The sequence below is a fragment of the Odocoileus virginianus genome, chromosome 26 (genome assembly GCF_023699985.2).
Source record: "Odocoileus virginianus isolate 20LAN1187 ecotype Illinois chromosome 26, Ovbor_1.2, whole genome shotgun sequence".
NCBI classification, from domain to species: domain Eukaryota; kingdom Metazoa; phylum Chordata; class Mammalia; order Artiodactyla; family Cervidae; genus Odocoileus; species Odocoileus virginianus.
The window spans coordinates 34,345,050-34,362,921 of NC_069699.1; the positions used below are offsets into that span (position 1 = coordinate 34,345,050).

The 17,872-nt window shown below is 44.3% G+C and overlaps 1 protein-coding gene across 2 annotated transcripts in view; it reads right to left on the reverse strand.

Moving 5' to 3' along the window:
- ATXN7 (ataxin 7) overlaps positions 1–17,872 on the reverse strand; it is a 132,338-nt gene that overhangs the window by 43,099 nt on the left and 71,367 nt on the right. For both annotated transcript variants that reach the window (XM_070455732.1, XM_070455731.1), the window contains one exon: positions 6,429–6,533. In XM_070455732.1, coding sequence (XP_070311833.1) covers positions 6,429–6,533 — 105 coding nt within the window. The remainder of the gene's footprint in view (positions 1–6,428; positions 6,534–17,872) is intronic.

A 17,872-nucleotide genomic window follows, 5' to 3' on the forward strand; every position in this document is an offset into this window, starting at 1 on the left:
TAAGAAAAAAAATTAAATGGAAGTAAATAAATCATATAGACGGAACTTGATGGAACACAACTGGGGAAAAGGTGGCTGAAGTCCATGTGCTCAGACTCGGGGCTGAGCCACAAGGTGAAACAGTGGTCAGCCTAACTCATCTGAGGCAAAATACTTCAGCAGTTGACATTCGAGCAGGGCTTCCATTAATTATAGAGATGCTACCAGACGACCTGTCCGAGCTGAATTCACATCACTCATGTATTTCACCTAGGTAGGACCAGCCCACATCTGCCTAAGACAGGTTGACAGAAGTTATGGTATTCTTCACAAGCAAATTCAAATAGAAGCGGCAGGGTGCAAAGCAGTGCAGCACACAGCTTCTCAGAACTACCTGCAAAGCTCTTTCCGCACAGAACCCCAGAGGTCTCCCACAAGTCATCAGCTGACCCCACCTGTTCAGATCCATAGTAAAAGTATATAAATGGAAATACACAGCTTATGCTATTCAGTAGCCAACTTAGGGCCAACACATTTCCTATGAATCAAAGTATCTACTCAGATCCCCAACCTGGCTAACACAATCTCAAAAGAAAGGTGCTTCTGGCCACAGGAAATGTCACCATCTTAGTCCTCTTTCATACTTAAGGTCTCAGAGGCAATTACTGCAAGATTTCCAGGACATGATACAAAAAGCTCGAAATCAGTTTAAAAAAAGCAGGGGCCTCCTCTCATGCCATCCTTGCTAGACTCAACAAATCTCTGAGCGCCGATCTGCCATCAATCCCTATGCCAAGCACAGGAATACAAAGCAGCAGCCCCATGGGGGGAGGGGATCAGCACAGCGCATCCTGGCAAGCCCTTGGGCCACAATCAGCTGAGGAAGCTGTGTGGAATGCAGACTCCTAGGTCCTCTCTCTGGCTCCTCGCAGACCGCCAGTCTGCAGTGGGTAGGAGGAAGGGGGCCACTTAGGCAGCTCCCCTTGGATTTGGAAGCACAGGTTTCGGATGCACTGATTCAACTGTATGTTGAAAATCTGAAATTAGCAGTAAGAAACATCTCACTCCTAAAAATACTGAATAACTAAAGAGAAGTACAAGGCAGCCGGGAGTATTTCAAAACATTAAAACAACAACTAGAAAGCATGGTAATACTATACAGTTTCCAACAGAGCCATTTATACGACAAGAGTGATCAGACAAATGGAAATGCCAGAATGACACTACAATCACTCACCATCACTGACCCAGGAGAAATCCTGGTGAATAGTTAACTCATGAAAAGGCAGCTCGGCTAGCAAAAAAGTACAGACACAACTTTGTGGGTGTAGCTCCAGACCAGTGCAAGATAGTGAATACTCAGTAGAGCAGGTCACACAAATCTTTTGGTTTCCTAATACTTAAAGTTATGCTTATGCCTACTGTAGCTTACTAAGTGTGCAAAAGCATTATGACTTGGAAGAACTGGAGTGAGTTGCCATTTCCTTCTCCGGGGATCTTCCTGACCCAGGGATTGAACCCGGGTCTCCTGCATTGCAGAGAGATCTTTACCATCTGAGCTGCCAGGGAAGCCCCTAAAAGAACGTGCATGTGCTCAGCTGCTCAGTCGTGTCTGACTCTCTGTGACCCGTGGACTGTAGCCCACCGGCTCCTCTGTCCATGGGGATGCTCCAGGCAAGAGTACTGGAGCCAGTTGCTGTACCCTCCCCTCCCAGGGATCTTCCCAACCCAGGGATCGAACCCAGGTTTCCTGCATTGAAGACAGATTCTTTACCAGCTGAGTTACCAGGGAAGAACATACATACCTTAGTTTAAAAAAATAAAACTGTTTCTAAAGAGCTTCCCTCATAGCTCAGCTGGTGAAGAATCCGCCTGCAATGCAGGAGACCCTGGTTTGTTTCCTGAGTTGGGAAGACAGGTGGATTCTTTACCATCTGAGCCACCAGGGGAGCCCGAGAATCCTGCAGTGGGTAGGCATCCATCCTCCAGGGGATCTTCCCAACCCAGGAGTCGAACCCAGGTCTCCTGCACTGCAGACAGAGTCTTTACCAGCTGAGCCACAGGAAGAACACACACACCTTAATTTAAAACAATACAACTTTGTTTCCAAAGAGCTTCCCTCACAGCTCAGTTGGTAAAGAATCCGCCTGCGAGGCAGAAGACCCTGGTTTGCTTCCTGGGTCAGGAAGATCGCCTGGAGAAGGGAGGGCTGCCCACTCCAGTATTCTTGCTTCCCTGGTGGTTCAGCAGGTAAGCAATCTGTGTGCAGTGCGGGAGACCTGGGTTTGATCTCTGGGCTGGGAAGATCCCCTGGGGGAGGGAAAAGCTGCCCACTCCAGTATCTGGCCTGGAGAATTCCACGGACTGTATAGTCCATAGGGTTGCAAAGAGTCGAACACAACTGAGTGACTTTCACTTTGTTTCTAAAAAACGCTAACCATCATCTGAGACTTCAACACATTGAAGTAGCAACAAAAATCACTGGTCAAAAATCACAATAACACAGGAACAATGAAAAAGATTGAAATGTTTCAAGAATTCACAACATATGACAGAGACATGAAGCCAGTAGATGCTGTTAGAAAAATGGATTCAAGGAGTTTGCTTGACATGAGTTGCCCCCAACTTTCAGTCTGTAAAAGACACACTCTCTGTGAAGAACAATAAATCAAAATGCAAGAAATGAGGTATGTCTGCAGGTCTCTCACTATTTTGGGTAACAACCTGTTCACAAATTCAGCATAACATTATCAACAAGAACTGAGCGATAAGCCTTGCTGCTACTGTAGCTTCCTCCCCGTCACGGCCAGGCAGCAGTGGTTTTAAAGGAACTGTCTGCTAAATTTTATAGCAACTGCTCACTTGTTCATAAAAGTCACAGATGAGTATCATTAAGACATGAATTCACAGAAGACTGCCCACACATTTTCACCAAGTTCATCAGAAGGGAATACAGTAGAATTTCTCCTTTGGCAGGTGCAAGTTCTTCCTAATACAGTAAGAAACAGCTTGCAGTGGCTACTTAGAAATTTCTTGAGTTTCAAAAACAGGCTTTGCTTTTAACTCTGGAAAACAAACATGTAGCAATAGGCCTTCTGGAATTACAACAAAGGAGAATGGGATGCAAATACTTCTTCCTGCTAAAATCCCTCACCCCAAAGACAGAAGACACACTGGCAATGCTGGGAATGGTTCCTGGTCCCGGCCCCCTGACCACCTCTTTTTTTCCAGATGAGCGAGCTATCACTCCCGAACTAGGCCAGGGACATCACATGGTGCCTTCCTCCACTTTGGGAAGTCGCCCCCAAGCCCATACACCTAGCCGTCTCCAAACCTCCTGTTTATTCCATTAGCCTTCCCTCGGCTGCTGCCCCCAAAGAGGAAACTCCTACATTTCCCAATGAATCCCTCTGTCAGCACCTGGCCCTCTTCTTTCCACCAGAGACCCTCTCGTCTCTTACAGTTTGAATAGCTCCCTTGCCACTAGAGGGACCAAAGCCCCCACCCAGTGGCCTGTGACAGCTGCACTTCCTGCCTTTCAGAAGGCGCTGGAATATGTACTGAGTCTTGCATTCACACCACACCTTCTTCTACTTTGGAAGTCAGCACAATTCCTTTGTCATTGAACATGTATCTTATTAGAAGATGTTATGTATGCAACAGACTGATAGAGAAAAAGAGAAGAAATATGATTTCAAGACATTCTCCCCTCCCCTACCTCGCCCTCAATATACAGACATTCATTCTATGAGAGACAGAGGAAGATAAAGAAAATCATCTCCAAGAAACATGCTGTAACTAAGTGAAGTGCTTCTGGAAGAGGGGACCAAGAGGGCCTCCTCCTGACTAGGTAAGGCCTGGAAGAAGGAACACCTTTAAGTGGGCTTGATGCAAACAGTAGCCGTTTTCACACTGCATCACTAAGCCAAATCACTCAGGTGTTAAAAATCCTGCAGCAGGTTCCCACTGACATATCAAGCCCAGGGTGTCTGATGGCACTGAATCTCTCTGAACAGCCCCAGCCTTGCCCTGGCACACAGCTCTTCCCCACGGGGTACATCAGCTCCAGCCAATGGAGACTCTGTGGAGTACATTCCAGACAGCCTGGAATTTCCTGCCTCCGCGCTTGCTCCCATCAGCCCTGTGGCCAACCTGGCACCACCAAATATGGCTGTGCAGTGCACAATCTGTGCTACGGGACGGCCCTGTCCATCCCCATCACAACACTTCCCATTTGAGAGGACTGTATGTGATTTTTTTTTTTAAGTATTTTCTGCATTTTCCACAATGGACATGTATTCCACACCTAACAACTGATGGGGGCAATCTGCACATGGGAAAAACAACCCATCCTACTCTTCGGAATAGCCTGATGTGAAGAAGGCGATTTCCTTTAAGAAGTCTGCCCCGAGTTACAGCGCAAGAAGCAATCTGCGCTCCTCCTAATTCTTAAGGTTTTGGACTGCTGTGTGAGTTTCGACACACACCTTTCTGCCCCCACAGTGGCACCTCTTCTCTCTCGCAGACTTGTCAAGTGCCAGGGGCTACACCATACCGCTGCACCTCACCCTCTCTGGGAACCAATGAGGTTGCTATCACTGTCCCCACATTATAAAAAAGAAGCTGAGGTCGGAAAACTTGCTCAAGGAGAACAACTAACCTATGGTTCTTGCAAGTTTAGATGTAAATCCAGTCTGGTCTGACTTCAAAACCCATTACTCCCAAATGAAATGAAAATGAAAGGAAGTCGCTCAGTCGTGTCTGACTCTTTGTGACCCCATGGACTGCAGCCTACAGGCTCCTCCGTCCATGGGATTTTCCAGACAAGAATGCTGGAGTGGGTTGCCATTTCCTTCTCCAAGAGATCTTCCCGACTCAAGGGTTGAACCCAGGTCTCCCGCATTGTTGGCAAACACTTTACCGTCTGAGCCACCAGGGAAGCTGTTTTTTATAACTCCCAAAGCACTCGGCAACTGGCTAACTGTCTTTTCCAATACCAGCCACTTGGAGTCTTAAGCAGGGAGACCATATCTTATTCAGTTTGGTGCTCACTCTGGTGCCTACTCTGGGGCCTCACCCAGAAGCAGAAACTCAAAGGACCTTTTTATGATTATAGAAAAGATTCCTTGGGGGAAAAAGGTGGGATGTGATCGTGAAGCTGTGACTTTGAACAACGGCAGCCCAGCCCGACAGAAAGCCCTGCAGGTTCCAAGCTGGACTGTGCCTCCAGCCCTACTCTGTGATCATCTTCACCTCTGAACTGCTCTCCTGCTTCCACCCTCCTCCCACAGTCTGCCCGAGCGAGAGAGATGGTCCTGGGTTCCTCCCTTACAGAAACCTTCACTACCCCCAGGCAGCTTCCTCCTGGGCCTACAAGCCTGTACATGAACAAGGGCCCCGCCCAGAGGCTGACTCCCATGTCTCTACTTCCCTTACTAACTTCACAAGCCATCTGCAGGTCTGCGCACCGCCACTCCCCTCTGTCACACACTTTTATTCCAGATCCCCGCATGGGTGACCCCCTCTCATCACTTAGGGCTCGGGTCACCAGGGTCACCGCCTTAAAGAGGCCTTGCTTGAATGCTCTATTACAGAAAGACCCTGTTGCTATTCTCTGTCTCAAGTCTGTTTGTAGTCGTGAGGACAACAATGAAACAACTTGCAGTTATTAAAAAAAAATATATCCAGTTAGTTTTGCCTTTCTCTCCAGCGAGATTTTGAACCCCATGGACGGGAAAATGATAACCACATCCCCATGCCTGAAACAAAGTAAGCACTCAAACACTTCTGAGTTGCTACTGGGTATAAAATTAAACTTTATGATCAGAACTCTTTTTTTTTTTTTTTTACCACTATGACAATGCAAGACAACCTTATTTGGATTCTCCCACGACTGACACCTAGTTAACAGGCCTGGAGTCTCAAAGCCCAGGGAAGGCTCAGAGGTTCGTGAAACCCCTGAAGTCACAATGCCTCATTTTAAGTACATGCACATTTTGATTGGGGAAGACAGCATAGTTCCATCTTATTCACAAATCAGAACATCAGAGAGATTTAGAACTACTGAACTTGGACATTTCAAAATCACATTTCTTTTCAAAAGAGCCATGTCTCTATATTCTGTGTCTATATATAATTTTACCACCTGCTAAATTCACAACCATGGGATTTAGAAGAAAACAAATATTTTACTCCACTGATGCAGTATTTCAACAAAGATTTTATGAAATACATTTTCCCTCTAAGTTTAATAAAAATGAGAAAAATGCACATTCCTTTCAAGAAAATTCAGAAAACCCCTAACATCTGATAGGCATTAACCTATTCAATTAGAAAACCTACTTCCTGACAGAGGGGAGGAGTAGTAGACCCCACCCAGGCTGTCACAGCTTAATCCCGCTCTACCTTTTCACCCTCTAATAATGATTTTTAAATGGTTAAGCACTTACCATAATGTGATTGAAATGCCTGTGGTTTGACAACCTGATTACAGTCGTTACACACCACCAAGTAGAAATCATCGTGGGCTGGACAGAGACCAAATATTGGCATGTCTGCAATAAAGACAGAGAGCATCACTCACTCACGTGGTTCTTGTTAATAGGAAACCATCTGGGGTGGTGATATTTCCTAAAAGAGCTGCCTTATGATAAAGTGCACAGGATAAAAGTTATTCCAGTTTAAAAGTAACTGATGTGATGCACCATGACTATGAAGAGAGAAACCAAATCAGGCTTACAGAAACACCATTAGAAAGGGTTAAAATAAAATGCATGAGAAATCATTAGTATGAGGTAAAACAGACCAATGTATTAAAATACGATCCATGAATGCCCTCACACAATAAAGCAACTTCAGGAGAAGTCTAATAAGGGTTATGAGGAAGAATCTGTAACCACAGAAAATGTCTAGGAATTCACAAGGCAGTACCATCTAATGGTTTTATTTAACCATGCCTTCTATTCCAGCCATCAAGTCTCTGAGTTCTATGGAGCAGTTAAGAAAGAAAGCAGAGGTTTCCCTTAAGAGTAAAATTGCTGGTTTTGTCAACATGTAATACAAAGAAAACTATTTTCATACTGTTTTTTTTACAGGTCACAACTAACCTCCAGTCCTTTTGTTTACATATCGATGCCACTGAAGAGAAAGAACTGCAGTACAAGCGTAACACTGCATACATTAATCTCGGTTCAATTACTGGAACAGGGCAAAATACAGGTTGGATTTTTTTATAGTGAGAACTTAATTAAACATAAAACTAGTCTACCTGCATATATATATAAATTGAAAGTACAGTAACTTGATATCTGATAATACATGATTAACCAAAAAATCCTAACTGTGGACAATTAATAATAATTATAACAGCCAAGGGAACAGAGCAAACACTTCAAATCTAGAATCTTAACTCTTATAAATATTTCAAAATTGGTATTTTACACTAGATGCTCTACTTAGAATATCTGCAATGACTAGATAATTAGCACATTTCAATTGGGCAAATATTTTAGTAGACCAAATACCAAGTTTAAAGGGAGGAAAAAGATCTAAAAAGCTGATTAGCATCTGCTTTCCTTCCCGTAAGATTTAATTTCACCCTTTTCTACCCTGGGTTGTTTTAGAGGAAACAGAAAATGCCCGAGGAAACAGAAAATGCCCTGAGGTAATGTAAAGTGACGATAATCTCTAAAATATCAAATTCCGGATCTAATATCTTCATGTGGGTATAGCTCACATTTTCTTAGACAGTTTCTATTTACACTGAACTACACAGATAGCCTTTGAATCTGAAACATACCAGGGAGTGACATGATTCTGGGATGCAGGAGTGGCACCAAACACGTTCTACATGATCTCATTTTACCTTTGCAATTACTAAGGCAGATAGCATCATAACCCTGCTGTGGAGAGGAGGAAACTGATTCATAGAAAGGTGAGCTACTGTGTCTAAGTCAATACCTGAGATTTCATTCTGACTCATAAGAGTGGCTTGAATTTGGTCCCTTTAAGACCAGAGGAATACAATTTCTAGAAATTCTTTACAGATGCCAAGTCCAATAAGTTGACTGTCAGGGCTGAACACCTTTGACCACATAAACTGATAAAAGAATATAAGAAGGTTCTAACAGATTGCTGATTTCTGTGACTAAGCTTAACAATTTCATGAAAAGTAAGAGCCAAACAATGTGCTATTTTCCTTGAAAGCAAGCCCACACTGAGTTAAAAATAGTACAGGTGGGAGAGGGGAAAGGTTAAATCCATGCAGTGATCCACATGTAATAAGCTACTTTCCATGGCTACATTTGACATGACATTTCATTAAAAAAAAAAAAAAAGACTAGTAGTTTACCTTAGGTTTCATATATCCCTAGGTTAAATGACTCTGATACAGGACAATTAAGATGGAAAAGTTGAATTACAGAAGTGGCATAACATTCATAACTTACAGCTCAAAAATATGAAATGTCTACAAATATCAAATCAATAGGTCACTAATGAAATCAATTTAATTAGTTTTATTAATTAAACAGTAGCTTAAATTTGGAGAAGGCAATGGCAACCTACTCCAGTACTCTTGCCTGGAAAACCCCCTGGACGGAGGAGCCTGGTAGGCTGCAGTCCATGGGGTCGCTAAGAGTCGGACACGACTGAGCGACTTCACTTTCACTTTTCACTTTCACGCATTGGAGAAGGAAATGGCAACCCACTCCAGTGTTCTTGCCTGGAGAATCCCAGGGACGGGGGAGCCTGGTGGGCTGCCATCTATGGGGTCACACAGAGTTGGACACGACTGAAGCGACTTAGCAGCAAAGCACTAAATTAAGTGATCTCGCCCACCCTGTCGCTCTGCGATGACTTACAGGGGTGGGATGGTGGGGGATGGGTGGTGGGGGGTGGAAGGGAGGGGATATATATATATATATAGTTATGGCTGATTTGCACTGTTGCATGGCAGAAACCAACACAGCAATGTAAAGCAACTGTCCTCCAGATAAAAAAATAAATTAGGTAATTTCAGTTGAGACTGAATTCAGTTTAGACTTGGGCCTCTGCGATGTGCCTGCTTTGTGTGGTGCCTCACAGCACTCTATGGCAAGCTATGTGTTTATGATAATGTCACTTTGCCAGAGAGCAGATACTGCTGGGAATTAGCCCCCACCCCTTTATAAATAAGGCAATTGTAAAAAAAAAAAAAAAAAAAAACTGTATCAATCCTTTCAAATAATAAGGATGTGACTGGCCACAATGAGGCTTATGTAGAAAGCTGTTCTTTTTCTGTTCTGGTTCTTTTCATCCTTTGTGAGACTTGGAAATGCTAATAAAAAGAAGTGAGTAAGGGGTCCCTCTGTGAGCACCAGGAACCTGTACTTCTGCAAAAAGTTCGATTTCTTCAATAACTTACAATTTTTTGCAACTGATGATGACAATAATGATGATAATCATATGGAATTTACTGAGAGACTACTAAGTGCCAAGTTCTGAACTAAGCACTTTTTATAAGGTGTATCCTACAATAGGAGCCTAATTTTACTGATGGAGTCAAGAACTCGTCTCGTATCACCCAGCAAGAAAGTACAACCAGGACTCAAACTTAGGTTTGCACCATCTCTGAAATCACTTCTTAATCTCTGAGTAGCATGTCACATCTCCCTAAAAAGCCAGCATGTGTACGCATGTGCACTCACACAATCCCTGTGGAAAGAATGATGGTTCATGCTACCCTATGAAACCGAGTTCCTGTGAGAAGAACCTAAAGCTACTTGAATTTTAGCTTTCTAAATTCTTCCAGATATCCATATTTAGATGTAAACTAGGGGATACAAAATAATTTAAATGTCTTCTTCAGGGGGAAAAAAGGAGTTCTATATCCTTTCTCTGCACTGAAACATTCCAGAGGCCTTAGCAACAGGAACAGCATGTGGAATGTTGTGGTAACAGAGAAAATGAAATAATTTTTGTGAGAGACAGTATGTTTCTGAATACTTTTAAAGTGTAAGTTCACAATCAGCCCATCTACAAGTTAACATATGGAACTTGCCCAAATGCAAGAAGGAAAAAAAAAAGCTTCATTTATGACAGAAAAGAAAGAGCTCCTACTGAGTTAAAATGAGTTCCTATTGAGTTAAAAAAAAAAGTTTACAAAATAGTCTTTAAATATACAAGTTAAATCATTATAAGAAATATAATGAAAAGTTTTAAAACCATACTTGATCCCATGGACTCTGACCTAATTTGAAAGAATGGATTTTATTGTGTGTAGGTCCTAAATTTTTCTCAGGATTCAGGTCACCCCAACCTTCCAATTAGTGAGTGGCCCGGCACCCACATCTAGGCCATCACGTTTCAGCACTTGGAGACCCCAGGCCAGCAAGGCAGGAAGGACTGGGTCCAGTCCCACGGACACGTGAGCACACGTGTACAGAGCCTCCCAGTCCTGTGCAGAGTTGAAGGCCCCCTGACCAGAGCCAGTCCTGACCAGTCACTTCGGGGCTGCCACCCCCACTGGAGGACTACGCTCAACAACACAATGGACGCTGCAGCCAAACATTCACCTTTGCAGCACCCTGTGCGTCTCCCCTCTCCCACGCGCCCAAACTTCTACATGCCAACAACTCCCACATTTCTGTCTCTAGCCCAGACGGCTCCTGACCTCTGTCTAGACTCACATATCCAACTGCCTACCAGATACCGCCACCTGGATGCCTTTCATACATCTCAGATCAAACGAGCATGTCCAAGAGAAGATGGATGCCCTGTCTCCCACCCCCCACCCCCAGATCATCCCCCTTTTGTGTCAATGACCCGACTCATCTTAGGAGCTAAACCCTGGACATGACCTCTGACTCCTCTTTCCCTCATTGCACTCAGACCACCAGTAGGTCTGATCACTCTAAGGCCTCTGACCACTTCTCTCCCTTGTTTAGGGCCCACTGTAAAGCCTGTCCCCAGCACCTTTCCTGTGGACCGTGGAAGACATCTCCCACACGGTTGACAATCCCTTCCACATGGGTGCCAGAGTGAGTCTGAAACTCTCCAACACATCCTGTGACTACTGTTAAAATTTCCCAAGAAACTGCCCACTCCTACGGAATAAACTCCCAGCCTTTACCATAACCCCCAAGGCATGGCCAGAGGTTTGTCCTCCCCGCTCTCCACTCCCTGTCCCCCGAGCCCCTGGCCCTCTCTCCTCGGCTCATTCTGCTCCAGGCACACGACCTCCATCCTCTCCTTTGAGAGCTGCTTCTCCGCCAGGCGCTGCCCTTGCTCGTCACAAGACGCCTGGTGCACTTCCGTACATCAGGGCTCAGCTGTCGCCTCTCTACAGGGCTGTCTCCAGCCCCTCCCAACCACTCGGTCACAGGCCTTGTAGGCAGAGTGGCTACCAGTGTGGGCCACTCCCCAGCACTCGGAATCCAATGTGATCTTGGGCAAGTTCCCTAACCTCTCTGGACTTCAGTTCTTCATGTGTCAATCAGTGCTGATCACATTACCTAGCGCTCCAGGTGCCTCCCAGGGTAGAATGGCCTGAGAAGACCCCAGGAAGGGCTCACTCATGCCCCCCAACAGCCTGGGAGGTAGGAGTCATGCATCCTCACCGCACTGCTCAACCAACCAAGGCAACCAGACACTGACATTTCACAAGCCAGTAAGTGGCAGAGTCAAGATCTGAACCCGGGTCTGCTGGGCCCCAAAGCCCAGACATTTCCCAGAGTTCTCCCGGAAACAGCCAGAAGCTGCCTCCTCCGGTGCCCAAGGCCAGAGCCCTGCGGCCTCTGCACACCGGCGCAGAGCTCCTGACGGAGTTCCTGAGCTTCGACCCTCCTCAGCCTCCTCCACTCTGCCACCAAAGTCAGCGACCCACAGGGTAATAAAGTCACTGCTCTCCTTGAACACCTCTGCTGCCTCGCAAGTGGCCACGTGGGATTGGACCCCTGCCCGACTTCTCTCTAAGCACGGCCCTCGCACCCTGAGTCCTCACATCTCTCCAGGCGGAGTCAACCTGCTCTAGACTCAAGGCTGTGCAGGTCTTCTCAGAACCTTCTTGTTCTCTGCAGTCCTCCTATGTGGACACAACTGTGCCTGCAGGAAAGAAAGCTTTCCTCTCTCCTTTCTGGAATCCCCACTCTTCAACAAGAGCTATGCTCATTCTCACACCTCCGTCACGGTCTGTCACTCACTGACGGGGGACTTTCAAGACCATGTGAACGTGGATGACTGTGCAGTTCTGTGTGACAGCAGACCCCTTGCCTTGCCTAGCAGATTCTGAGAAGTGAGCTCTTGTTGTGTCATGGTGAAGCAATGTCTGGCATCTGGAAATTTCCCATAGCTTCCAATTGTTCTTCGGATAAAAACTAAGGCCCCTGACAAGGCTGGCGCCCTACGCATGGCCTTGTTCTGTCCCTGATGCACACAATGCTGTCTCCTGTCACAGCAGCATGGTGCCTGCTGTTCCCTCTGCTTGGACCCCCTTCCTCCAGATCTTCACCTGGCTGGTTGCTTTACTTCATCTGGTCTCAGCCTCAATGTCACATCCGTGGGGACCTGGCCGGTCAGGCCCCCCGTCTGCTCTCACAGAGTAACCCAGCACTGACTCTGCCTTGCTGCACAGCACCGTGCCCCGCCTGTAACTATTCATCTAACTGTCAGAGCCTTAATCCCCTCCCACTAGACTAAGTTCCACATATGTCCTGTTTTCTGCTCCAGTGACAGTGCTTAACAATGCCTAACCTGAAGGATGAGGGGTGAAGGTGTTAATCACTTAGTCATGTCCAACTCTTTGCAACCCCATGGACTGTAGTCCACCAGGCTCCTCTGTCCATGGAATTTTCTAGGCAAGAATACTGGAGTGGGTAGCCATTCCCTTCTCCAGGGGATCTTGCCAACCCAGGGACTAAACCTGGGTCTCCTACATTGCAGGCAGATTCTTTAACATCTGAGCCATGAATTCCAAACAACTAATGCATGCACTAACATTACTGGGTGGACAGTAACTGAAGTATTAGATGAAGTCTCTGTGGTCCTCCAAAATCCAGGATATAACTGTGCCTTTATGTCACATAATGTTACACAGTCACCCACTAGAACGTGGTGTCCACTCAGTAAGACAAAAGTTCAAGGGTGAGAAAGCTTCCCATGAACACATGATCCTATTTCTAGGGGTACTTTCTGGTTGAATTTTGTGTTTCAGGGTCTGATTCTCAAATATGCACACTGGCAAATTCTCTTTTGCTAGCGTGTGCAGCACAGTAACTCCAAGCAGTTCTGAAGTCAGACAACTGAGATCAAATCCCTATTCTTTCTCTTAGTAGCTATGTTAACACCATTAAATTATTAACCTCTCTGAACTTCAGTTTCCTCATTTGTCAAACAGAGTTAATAGGACCTACATTTCACAATGTTATGGTGAGGATAAAATGAACTAATCCGTGGAGAGCATTCTGTGCTGGACACATAGTGAACACTCAGCAAAATAAACAAAAACACACAATATAACACACTAAACATGTTCTGCTGCAAGAGTCCCAGTGCTCACTGATGAAGCTCTAAGGAGACTGAATACACACCAAATGGCAACTATTTTACAATGTGAGCTTAACTCTCCAGGCATTTCAGCCCTGCTGCTCCACCCTGTAAACAATGAGAGGCAGGGGAGAGGTGGAGACTTGCAGGTGCATCCCATGAAGAAGATCCAAGTCCAAGTCTTGAAGCTTAAGCTCTACCCTGCAAGCATGGAAGAAGCCACAGTTTTAAGGAGGAAAGCCACATGATACAAAAGGTCACTCTGGCATGAGTGTGGACCTACCGAGGTAAGCGTGTAGGAGGGCAGTCCCCAAGGGCTGATGTAAAAGTCAGAGCAAGACAGGAAGTAGTGATGAAGATGGGCCAGATGAGACTCAAGACATGCTCTGGAGAACTCTACCAACAGCTGAGGAGGGAGACCATGTCATCCAAGGGGTAAGGCAGAGTGGAAGAAACCAAAGCTGGGCTGCAGTCTGTTCCCTGCTCACCGCAGCTAACGTGGCTGCATGAATGGTGGGAGACACAGATGGGAGAACTCAGCCTGCTACGGGAACAGAGCCTGGCAGTTAAAGGCACAGCTGTTAGAACCATACTGAGTGCATTCAAATTTCAGCCTTGTCATATGGTAGCCTCACCTCCATTTCCTCATCTACAAACGGGAGAAGAAAGAGCGCCTATCTCACAGGTTGTAGGAAGAACTAAGGAACAGATGCAAGATGCTTGGAACAATGCAAAGTACTTCGTAAACATGAGTCATTTTTTAATCAGCTTCCAATAACTGTCTTCTGGTCTTTGATCTAAATAGTGGCTGTTCTCCCCTCTCTGCCTATTCCAACTCCCCCACCCATACAAATACAGTAAGCAGTGATGCTTTTAAATCACAAATATCACCTATTCTGACTAAACCCTTTAGTAGTTTACTATGTAAACTACTGCAATGTAGTCAGAATGAAAATTAGTATGTAGAAGGCACGGCCTGATCTGTGCAACCATGAGACACGGTTCCCTCCTCATCCACACCAGAATTCTATCTCCTCGACAGAAAGGCCAAGAACTTTCCCAACTCAAGGCCTTGGCTAATTCTGTTCCCTCTGGACAGAATGCTTTGCCTGGCTGGCTTCAGATCATGGCTTACATTCCATTAAAAGACATTCCCTGACATACCCAATTTAAAGCAGGACCCTATCTCTTTAGACATTTCTCTCTCTTCACTCATTAGTGATTTCTAATTTGTGTTTTGGCTACAACTCTAAGATATAAACCCCCAGAGGCAGTGGCTGGGTCTGCATGGCACAATCCCTGGCACACACTAGGTTCTCAACAAAAGAATTTCAGAAAGGCCTCTGGATCGAACTTCCTGAGTTCAAATTCCCATGCTATTACTTACTAGCAGTATGAACTTGGGCAAATCCTCAGCTTCAGTACCCTCCTTTGTAAAATGGGGATGACAACAGTAGCTACCTTAACAGGTAGTTGTGAGGATGAAATGAGTTAGTATGTACAAAGTTCTCAGAACTATGTCTGGCACAGAGCACGTGCTGTGCTCTCTGCTTAGTTGCTCAGTCGTGTCCAGTTCTTTGTGACCCTATGGACTATAGCCTGCCAGATTCCTCTGTCCATGGGGATTCTCCAAGCAAGGATATTGGAGTGGGTAGCCTATCCCTTCTCCAGGGAATCTTCCCAACCCAGGAATCAAACCAGTGTCTCCTGCATTGCAGGTGGATTCTTTACCATCTTACCTACTATGATTATGAATATTTCCATTTTTACTGTCAGTGGGTTACACTGGCCACAGTTTCTAAACTTTGCTGGTCTACGGCTACCATCTTTTGTACACTCAATGTATTAAGTACTCACTGGATGCTAAATAACATGGCAAATATTCTACGTACATTATTCATTCATGTATTGAATGTCTACTATGCTCAGACGTGATTCAAGGTTCTGGGCACATATCAGTGAACAAAAAATCACAACAGCAATGACACCTGAGAAGCAGTACATACAACAAAAATAACAAGAGTCTGTAACTACCGAGCACTTCCTATGTTCCAGAGACAGTGCTGAGTATTATTAGCTCACTTCCTCTTCACAATACTACCCACCTACAGGGGCACTATCTGCACTTTACAGATGAAGCAAGTGAGGAACAAGATTATCTCACAGAGCCAGTATATGAAGAGGCTGAGAGCTGAAGGCAGGCTACTCTCAAGTACGTCCTCCCCATCACCTCACAAGATCCTCAGCACTGCCCAGCGCCATCCCTGCCTCTCCCATCTTGTCCAATCAGAGTCAACAAGACATCCTATCGAACATCAGACTTCTGATGTTACCTCTGAACTGTCTGATTCTCTGCTACACAAGGGTTTCCTTAGATACTAGGACTCTCAGCCCCATTAGTGTCCGAAACACTTCTAAGTAACTGATATTGACTTGGAAGGCTGGTCTGCACATAAATGGGCTTTTATTATGTTCAATTTCAAATTTATTTCAAATGGTAACTATCAATTCTAGATAACCAAAAGGAATGTCAGTGATATAATAAAAAAGTTTTTAATTGCTGTTACATGAGCTTTAACATCTTAACTGCACAAAAATAAAACAATTTTATTTCTACCTTCTACAAACTTCTCCCAAATTCATACAAACTCATGATTAAATTAAGAATACAATTCTTTTCTTCAAAAGGCAGTCAATATAGCAACACATCTGCCAAATATGTTCTATGCAGAAAATCCAAACCCACAACTCTTCATATAACTAAAAACAGCATTAACTATGGAATGCTATTACCTACTGACCTAGCTGTCTGTTTTTAAGTGGTTAGCTTTATATAGACCATAGCCTAACCCAGAAAACCAATTTAACAAATTTAAAAGAACCTGAAATCATACAAAGTATGTTCTCTGACAACATGGAGTCAAATTAGAAACCAGTAACAGAAAGATACTAGAAAATTTACAAACACTTAGAAATAAGACACTTCAAACAATCCATAACCAAACAATGTAACCTGTGATATTAACAGGCTAAAGGAAAAAAAAAAATCATTCTATCATAATAGTTGATGCAGAAAAAATATGCATGATTTAAAAAAAATCCAGAGACCCAAGAATAGAGGAGGTTTCCTTAACTTGATAATGAACATTTACAAAAACCCCTACAACTAACATCATACTTAATGGAGAAAGGCTGCATGCTTTCCTCCTAAGGTCAGAAACGAGGCAAGGATACCCACTCTCAACAAAGCACTGAAGTTGTTGCCAGAGAGATCAGGCAAGAAAAGGAAACAAAAGTCATCCAGATTCAAAAGGGAGAAATAAAACTTTCTCCATATGCAGATGACTTGATGGTCTTATGCAGAAAACCACAAAAAAATCTACCCAAAAACCTCCCAGAATTTACCAGTTTAGCAACATCACAGGACACAAAATTTCTTAGTGTATTTGGGCTGCTTTAATAAAATAACATAGTTTGGGTGGCTTACAAACAACAAACACTTATTTCTCAACAGTGCTGGAAGCTGGGAAATCCAAGATTAAGGCACCAGTGCACTGCGTGTCTGGTGAGAGCCTGCTTTCTGGTTCTGAGTCCTCTTTTCACTGTGTCCGCCACACGGAAGAAGAGGAGATGGAGCTCTCTGAAGCCTCCTTTACAAGGACACTAATGTCATTCATGAAAGCTCTACCCTCATGACCTAACTACTTCCCCAAAGGACTCATCCCTCCAAAAATCATCATACTGGGGGTTAGATTTCAACACGTGAATTGTGTGTGTGGAGGTGGGGCAGGAGAGTGAACGGGACACAGACATTCAATCTGTGCACAACATCAACATAAAAAAGAAAACTTTATTTCTAGATAATCACAGTGAACACATGAAAACCAAAATCAAATGGCTAGCCTTCAGCTGTTAAGGCATGTTAAGCAAGTTATTTGCTTTATGGCATAGCTGAGTGTTATCCAACAGCCATGTGGCTATGATGAAATCTATGTCTTTCATAACTTCCTTAAAAGGGATGTTATAATTATCTCTTATTTGTAAAGTCTCTAGAAATCTTACCAAAAGCATGCCTCAGAAGATGCAGAACTTTTAACAGAAACCTAAAACGTTAATAACTGTCTTGAGTTTGTTTCAGATTCTTCAAGTCTGAGGGAAGATGTTCCTCAGATCTTCTGTACGAATGGGCACAATGAAAAGAAAGGTACACTCAACTCTATATTCCTCCTCAATATAAAGCCTCACTATTTAAAATACAACTGTTTCTGTATCATTGAGAACCTGGTTAGAATTAGAGAATTTCAGGACCCAATCCAGACCCAGAAAATCAGAATCTGCATTTTATCAAGATTTCCACATGACTTATATGTGT